Source organism: Globicephala melas, chromosome 17 (genome assembly GCF_963455315.2).
Source record: "Globicephala melas chromosome 17, mGloMel1.2, whole genome shotgun sequence".
NCBI classification, from domain to species: domain Eukaryota; kingdom Metazoa; phylum Chordata; class Mammalia; order Artiodactyla; family Delphinidae; genus Globicephala; species Globicephala melas.
The window spans coordinates 15,217,391-15,226,268 of record NC_083330.1 but is presented as its reverse complement, the minus strand read 5'-3'; the positions used below and the strand labels follow the sequence as shown (position 1 = coordinate 15,226,268).

Here is an 8,878-nt window from a genome sequence, read left to right as displayed (position 1 = left end):
AATTAATTGCTAACATTTCATACAAAAATCTAGAATTTTCCCTGCTACTGAAAAACTCAAAGATCTGCTACAGTAGACTATCATTCCTTCATCAGCAGTAGGTACCCCCCTAATGGCATAGGCTCTCTCAAGTTCACCACAGTAGCCAGCCACCACACTTCAGTCATTTCAACAGCTGGGTCTCAATGCCAATTCACCTACCTAATAGCTGTGTGGCCTTAAATATGCTCCTTTACCTCCCTTTGTCTTATTTTCTTCCTCTGAAATATGGAGATAATAATGGTATATACCACAGAGTGTTACTGTGAAGGTTAAGAAAGATAATATATATAATACATACAAACCTCTAGAAAAGTACCTGGCATAGTCAGGGCTTAATAAATGTTAGTTATCATTATTATCTTGCCTGTCTGCCTGACATCTGTAAGCATCTGCATTTGCAATCTTTGACTTCATTTTAAAGAATGTTAAGTGAAAAAATACTATGTTATAATCTCAAAGCTTTGAAAATGCAAAGGAAATATGACTGAAGAAATACAAAACATGTTAGCAGTGATTTTATCTGGGGAATTAATGGTATTATAGATGATTTTTTTCTTTTTCATTCTTTTCTATATTTATGGGCTAAATAGTTTCCCCCCCCAAAAGTCATATGTTGAAGTGCTAACCCTCAATGTGACTGTATCTAGAGATAGGTCTTTACGGAGGTAATAAGGTTCAAAGAAGTCACAAGAATGGGTCCCTAATCCAATAGGACTGGTGTCCTTATAAGAAAGGACACAGCAAGAAAGGAGCCATCTGCAACCCAAAGAAAGAGGCCTCACCAGAAACCAGTCTTGCTGGCACCTCGAGGCTGGACTTCCAGTCTCCAGAACTGTGAGAAAAATTAATTTCTGTCATGTAAGCCACCCAGTCTGGTGTATTCTCTTAAGGCAGCCTGAGTAGACTAACACCCTGTGTTCTATAAAGAACATTTATTACTTTAAAAACTAGGAGGAGAAAGTGTTACTTTAAAAAAAACACAACCTAATACTTAACAGTGTTCTTGTCATTTTAGCACTTTTAAGTATTTTGTTTACAAGTCTTCAGAATAATATTAAAAGATATTTCACTCTTCTTACAGAAAAAAACGAAAGCTCATTATCACTACTTTTCCTGTCAAGAATGTCGTGGCCAAACAGGATGGAAAAATAATTTTAAAATCTGAGTATTTCCAATCTAGCAGGCCACTAATTTCCCTGCAATAAGTTTCTAATCTTAAAATGAAAGACATCATGCCCAGTATAAGCATGGAGCTTAGGAGAATGAGATTTAATCAAAAGGTTCTGTTTAACTGAATATTTACTTAAACCTACCATGTGCTATTTTAAGCTCTTGAGATAGATCGTGTGACAAAAGAGACAAAAATCCCTGCCATTATGGAACTTACATCCTAGCAGAGAAAGATAGTCAATCAACGATAAAAATAATAAGTAAATTAGGTATCATATTAGAAGGTGATAAGCACTATAGAAAGAACAGAGCAATGTTAAGGAGTTGGAGTAGAGGCGGGTGCACCACAGGTTGCAATTTTAATTAGAATGGTCAGAGCAGGTCTCACTAAGAAGGTGGCATTTGAGTAATGAAATTAGCCATGTGGCTGTCATATGAAAAAGATTGCCAGGTGGAAGGAATAGTGAGTTCGGAAGTCTAATGTACTAGATTTTGAGCATGTGGAACAAAATTCCACAGAACATTGGCAGATGCCTTAACATGGTTATATTGGATGTGTTTAATGTGTACCCAAGTCCTGTTTTAACATCATTTAAAAAAACGTACTTTCCTAAGCTTTACCATCTAGGAAAAAAAAATTGCCATATATAGTGGAAGAATAGATAGTAAGAATAGTAGCTACCACTGCTGAGTATTTACTATGTGTGAAGTGTTTTACAAACTTTATTTTATTTAATTCTCACAAATTTCTATAAGAAGGGTATCATTGGTCCCATTTTACAGATCATGGAACTGAGGCTTAGAGATGTTGGTATTTAGGTGAGTTATCTCTAATGAGTAAACTGATTTCAATATACAGGCACACCTTGGAGATATTGCGGGTTTGATTCCAGACCACCACAATATAGCAAATATCGCAATAAGTGAGCCACACACATTTTTTGGTTGCATATAAAAGTTATGTTTACACTATACTGTAGTCTATTAAGTGTGCAATTCTGTCTAAAAGCCTGTGCATTAAGTGTGCACTGTGTCTAAAAAAAATGTGTATACATTAATTTAAAAATACTTTATTGCTAAAACATGCTAACCATGATCTGAGCCTTCAGCGAGTCAAAATCTTTTTGCAAGAGTAAAAGTTCACTGGGACTTCCCTGGTGGTCCAGTGGGTGAAACCCCATGCTCCCAATGCAGGGACCTGGGTTCGATCCCTGGTCGGGGAACTGGATCCCACATGCCACAACACAACTAACAGTTTGCACGCTGCGACTAAAAGATCCCACGTGCCGCAACTAAGACCCAGCGCAGCCAAATAAATAAATAAATATTTTTTTTAAAAAAAAGAGTAAAAGATCACTAATCACAGAACACCATAACCATATATAACAAATATAACAATAATGAAAAAGTTTGAAATATTGCGGGAATTACCAAAATGTGACAGTGACACAAAGGGAGCAAATGCTGTTCGAAAAATGGTGCTGGTCGACTTGCTCAATGCAGGGTTGCCAAAATCTCCAATTTGTAAAAACCACAATATCTGAGAAGCACAATAAAGCAAAGGGCAATAAAACGAGGTAGACCTCCATGTGTGCATTTCTTAATCACTCTCCCCACAAAGAGAGCTTCCTTTACCTGGCATGCATAAGGAAAACACTAGCCATTTTGAGACAAGATTTACAAGATGGGAAAAAATAATTTCTAAGAAACTTAGAAATTGCATTACTGGCAGAACATCAGACTCAATAAACTAATCTGATCTGGCAACTTCTAAATTCCTAATTTAGTGAAACAGAACATAACGCCAACTAGAAGGAAAACTACACAGCAAAGTACATAATAAACATAGAAGCTCTCATAAAAAAGGGCCTGCAGCTCCTTCAGTAACCACATAGTTGTATAACTTGCATGAAGGATAGTTCATCTTTATCCCTACACTTGATCACTGTTCCAATACCACCTTAGCAGAAATAATACCACCTACAAAATTTGACTTCAGTTAGAGAATTCAGGACACTTACTGACGTAATAGGACAGTTTCAATACAATTTCATTCAGAGGTCAACCCAGCTATGTGGCTACCTGGCTGCCAGCCAAAATACATAACCTTTGCCCACTGTAGATGATCTCTTCACAATAAAGAAGATACCTGAAAGAAATACAAACAAGCAGACTTTCATTTATCAATCAAACTTAACATGTAAAATACGGGCTTACTTGTTACATATAAGAAGCCTTCTTTAACTCAAAGTCCCTTCTGAAAAATCTTCATCCTGGGAATCTTTCATTTCTTCTTCTCTGAAAATAAGCATAATTAAGGGATGTGTAAACCTTGAACATCGAAACTAAAATGAAACTGAAATCACCTATTAGTCATATGTGGGATTTTCTAACCCAGTGATAACAGAGTCTGTATCATTGTGACCATAGTACACTCCTTTTTAACCATCACATTGGGGGAAGGAATTACATGGCTCCTTTTACAGGTTGACTAGGCTACAAGCCTTTACTGTATTATCAATTAAGTTTTAAGAAGACACAATTTGCCTCACAGTATATCTAAGTGGACAATTCATGTTTGAAAGGGAGAGAGAGATTCTTGAATCTGAAATACTCTAATAAAGAATTTATCATTAACAGAGCCTACTTATTTTTTCAAACTGTATATACCTTCTCAAACCCTATGCCCTAAGAATATATGATTGTTGGTTTCTATTTCGAAAATAAACGCTACAGTTCTATTTCCAAGCCTTTGCTCAAGTTATTTACTATTTACTTCTACCTCCATCTTCCTGAAGTTCTATCAGTCTTTAAGAATCAGCTCAAAACCCACCCCCTCTAAGTTTTCCGAGATCTTCCCAATCAATTTGATTCTCTCCTTCCTCCTTGCAATCCCATCACTTCAGCTATACTTCTCTAGGATTTACCCACATATGCTTTAAAATAAGATCATATACATCTCCTTCCTGGTAATACACCTCTAGAAAGCTAACTATCTTATTCATTTTAACACACACCCACACGTCCACAACAATACTTTACATGTTATAGGTAGAGGATAAATTATTGTAAATGTAACTGAACAGAATGTAAAAATCATTGGTCTTATTTGTTGGGGAGGAACTTAAACTTCAAGTCTCATTGCTAAACATATTCACAAAGACTCAATTTTCTCTCTGTAGCCTATATCTTTCTTCTGAGCTCAACCCATATATCTTGTCTGTAGATTTCTTTATGAGGATATCCCACAACCACCTCAATTTAAACTAGTCTAAACCAACTTCATTACCTACCCTCTGTTCCTCCTCTTCTGCTAGTGTCTAATGTCTCCTTCTATGACTCTACTCAAGTCACTTAACTTTTAAATTATTTGTTGGGCCCATTTCTTCATCTACCCAGTGAAGAGCTTGACAATGAATTCAATGAAATCTTGATGGAAGGCACAAGGGAAATTTTAATTTAAAAAAAAAAAAAGCTAAGGGACAAGAGAATGGAGCTGCCCATGTAATCAGTTCCACCCTCTTTTCAAAGGTTTGCTGACTTTCCAGCATAGAATTTTTAGAAAGGGAAAATAGCTTCTTGCCTGAAGAGCTATTAACAGATAGCAGACAAATAAATAAATATTGGTAAGCTGAAAATACCTGATGTAGGGAATTTTGATGGTTATTCCAAGCAATTTTTAAAGGACTTATTGCTTGCCTTCCCGTTGCAAAGGGGATAATTTACATGATTATTTCAATGAAGGTTTTTGAAACACATGAAGAATAGACCTTTGAGACACAGGCAAAGAAATCTGTCACACATAATCCAGGTGTGTTTTCAAGAAATCTGGAGTATTAAACTGATGATTTGTAAAATAAACACTGTATAAATAGCAAGAGTCCTTTCTTCAGGAATTCCTGACAAAAAAAGGATGTTAAAAATGCATGTCCAGGGGCTTCCCTGGTGGCGCAGTGGTTGGGGGGTCCGCCTGCCAATGCAGGGGACGCGGGTTCGTGCCTCGGTCTGGGAGGATCCCACATGCCGTGGAGCGGCTGGGCCTGTGAGCCATGGCCGCTGAGCCTGAGCGTCCGGAGCCTGTGCTCCATAGCGGGAGAGGCCACAACGGTGAGAGGCCCGCGTACCGCAAAAAAAAAAAAAAATGCATGTCCATGCACAAAATTAATCTTTGTATATTAAAAAAAAAAATGCACGTCCAAATTGTAGAACCACAGGCATCTCATGTGTCAAGTTCTCACTTGTTTTGAAAAAGGGGTCTGGGGTTCCGGTTATATAATTGCCATAACTGGATACAAGTGATCATGGGATCCGTGCATTTCCTTTTAAGTACACTGTAACTCGATTTTTTTTTTTAATGGGGAGGGTTAGTTAACACTGGGGTAGTTAACGCTCAGCGGATTAGAAAAGGACTCCTTACAAAGATAAGTACTTCACGTCCTGGACCCAAGCCCCCAACACGCAGGCCACCCTGCTTCTCTGGGTAGGCGAGCGGCACGAGGCAGGAGAGGAGCTCCCTGAATCCGCGGGCCCGGGGCAGGTGCTGGCGCAAGGCAGCGAGACGAACAAGGCTTCAGACGCAGGGCTGGGCTCACAGAACGCTCACCTGGGCAAGTCCCCAAGTCTCCGTCTTGCGTTTGTAAAGTGGGCATAAAAATAGTGCCTTCCCTCTTCACGTTGGGAAGCTTAAATGAGAGAGTGGCACTCAGCACAGCAGTAAGCGCTAAATAAACCTTCGTTACTGTTGTTTATTGTAAAAGGACACACACACAGGACACACACACACGACACAGGACACACACACAGGACAGTGCACATAGGACACACACAGGACACACACACGACACAGGACACACACAGGACACACACGATACACATGACACACACAACACAGGACACACACACAGGACACACAGTACATACACACGACAACAGGACACAGGACACACAGCACACACATGACACACCCAGGACACACACACAGGACACACACACAGGACACACGACACACACACGACACACAGGACACAGCACACACAGGACACAGGACACACAGGACACACAGGACACACACACAGGACACACGACACACACACAGGACACACAGGACACAGCACACACAGGACACAGGACACTCAGGACACACGACACACAGGACACACAACACACACACGACACACAGGACACACAAACGACACACACAGGACACACACACGACACAGGACACACCACACACACACACACACACACCCTCACCCTCGCCTGAGAACCCGACGAGCGATCCTTCCCGGGATTTCGTCCTCAGTAACTAACCCCAAACCCCTCGCTCCATCACAAAACTTCCCCGGTTAAAAGGTCTCTCGTGCACTTGAATGAACTCGCCTGCCTGGACACAAACTACTGCGAAGGCACCGCTTTCTACGACAGGCGGCAGCGCCCACAGGCCGGGAACCCAGCCTAGCCTCGGGGCGCCTCACACCACACGCCCACGAACTCCCTCGCGCTGCGGCCCGCGAAACCTGGGCAGCGTCACGTGGCCGCTGGCCCCGCCCCTCGCGCACCAACCGACTCCCCTCCCTTCCCGCGCCGCTCGCGCGTCGTCACGTGCTCGCGGGCCCCGCCCGCGGCACAGCGGCTGATTTCCCCCTGCCCTTCCCTGCGCCTCACGTGACCTCTGCCCCTGGCCCAGTAACCGAGCCACACCCCGCTCCGCACGCGCGGCGTCACGTGACAGCTGGCCCTCCACCCACCACCCACCCCCGCCAACGGCCTGGTTGCTTGTTCCGCGCTCCGGCGGCTCTTCTAGTTCAGCGCGGGCGAGCGGCAGAGGGGGAGATGGCAGCCGCCCTGCAGCGCGTGGAACGGCTGTCCAGTCGGGTGATTCGCGTCCTGGGCTGTAACCCGGGCCCCATGACCTTGCAGGGCACCAACACCTACCTGGTGGGGACGGGCCCCAGGTAAACGTTTCCCCCCCCAACCCCGCATCCTACACACCGACCCGCGGGACGCACGGAGCTGGGGCTGCGATGGCTGCTCGCCGCGGGGGCTGTGCGCCCGCAGCCGGCACCACGGCGTCCCGCCCCAAGCGGGCGGGACCACCCCCAGATCACGACCACCCTGGGTGGTGAACTCTCTAGCTTACAGCTGGCTAATGAAAAAAACCACTTCGTGGTTTTGAGATCTAATTTACTTTGCATGATATTAAATGCCAGGATGAGCGTATTTAAGCTGTTGAGAAACTAGAAATCGCCTGGAGTTAATCCAGGAAAGCGTTTACTTTCCACACCTGACTTTCACTGGTGTTTGGCCCGGAGTTTAACTTCGCTTCGCAAAAGCGATTCGTTGTGCTGAGGCCTTTTTCTTAACTCAGCAGCAGAGGGCAGGATTTTCTTGCTTCAAATTGCTCGAGTCTGTTGAAGAGCCCCCTAGCTCTTGGGAAAGAGAAGCTAACTTTGTTTTTGTTGCTGTTGTGTGGCCTTATGTAAATTACTCTGCGGAGGGAATAGCCTGTCTGTATTTCTAAGATTTTTCTCTTGTTCAGATGCATTCTATTTTAGTGGAATTATGCAGACATGGGAACATGTGATTTACTGCACAGTAAGTGCATTGAGCAATTTTTGTATGGTACTTAGTCTTTAGTATACTCTAGATAATAGAAAATGAAAATAAGATATAGTTCCGCTTGAGCCCAGAATTTAATTGTTCAGCCCGGACGTGTTACAATTAGTAAAATATAGTTGATTACTAGAAACAGTTTAATAAGTATAGTTTATTGGGCTTTCATTTGAAGTATCCACTGTATTTGCCTTTTTCCAGTAAATCACAATTTTAGAAGCAACAGGATGGAGGGTCTGGAAGTACTGCACATCAAGCAGAAAGCAACAAGTTGAGTCCAGGGTAAACAAGGCAGGGTCAGAGCTTTGAGCTGCTTCCGGAATCGAGGAGAACAGAAAATTAAGCAGCAAAAATACCTGATATCTGGCGTAGAGTCTGGGTTAGCTGAGACTCCCTCACCCTAGGAAGTACATAGATATGCTCTTCACTTTTCAGTGTGTCATCTTAAACGAGCTCTAGAAGACAGTACCTAACATGAAAATTGCATGTAGTCAAAATTATCCTAGAAAGTCTCTCAGGAAAACACTATGTTGGAGATCAGTGTACTCTCTGTAAGTTCAACACAGCCTGCTTTTCTTCCAGCGGTGAAACAGATGGCTGGTTCTGTTTGAAAACCAGATGAAGAAGTTGGCTTAGGTTTAGGGGCCGTGTTGTATGAAAAATCCATACTGTGTCTTTAAACACTAGAATCACACTTTGCGTGGCAAGGTGCTGGTGCTAAAAGACATGAGGAATCTGAAACTGATTGAGGGAAGAGCAGATTCATGGCCTTCCATCTTACACTGCTTAGACTTCTACCCACATAAGCTTAGGGAGTGGAATGGCCAGTGGAATCACTGATAGATGAGAGAGAGGTGATGGTGAACCCATGCAGTTGAACTAGAATACGTTGATGTACAGATGCTGCTGCTCTGCTGTATAAAGTAGATGTTAGGTGGCTAGGAATGAATATTAGTTGGGTCCAAGTAAGTGGTTCTGATAATGGTATCCATCTGTTCCACTAAGATCACAGGTGCCTCCTGTATCACTAAACCCAATGGCATTTTTCCATTCC

The 8,878-nt window shown here is 42.7% G+C and overlaps 1 protein-coding gene across 1 annotated transcript in view; it reads left to right on the top strand.

The window, feature by feature from the left end:
- The first annotated feature begins 6,888 nt into the window (after window positions 1-6,888).
- Window positions 6,889-8,878, top strand: part of LACTB2 (lactamase beta 2) — a 31,618-nt gene continuing 29,628 nt past the window's right edge. Inside the window, exon 1 of the mRNA XM_030859581.3 lies at window positions 6,889-7,166. Within this exon, the coding sequence (XP_030715441.1) occupies window positions 7,045-7,166 (122 nt within the window). The 5' untranslated portion in view covers window positions 6,889-7,044. The remainder of the gene's footprint in view (window positions 7,167-8,878) is intronic.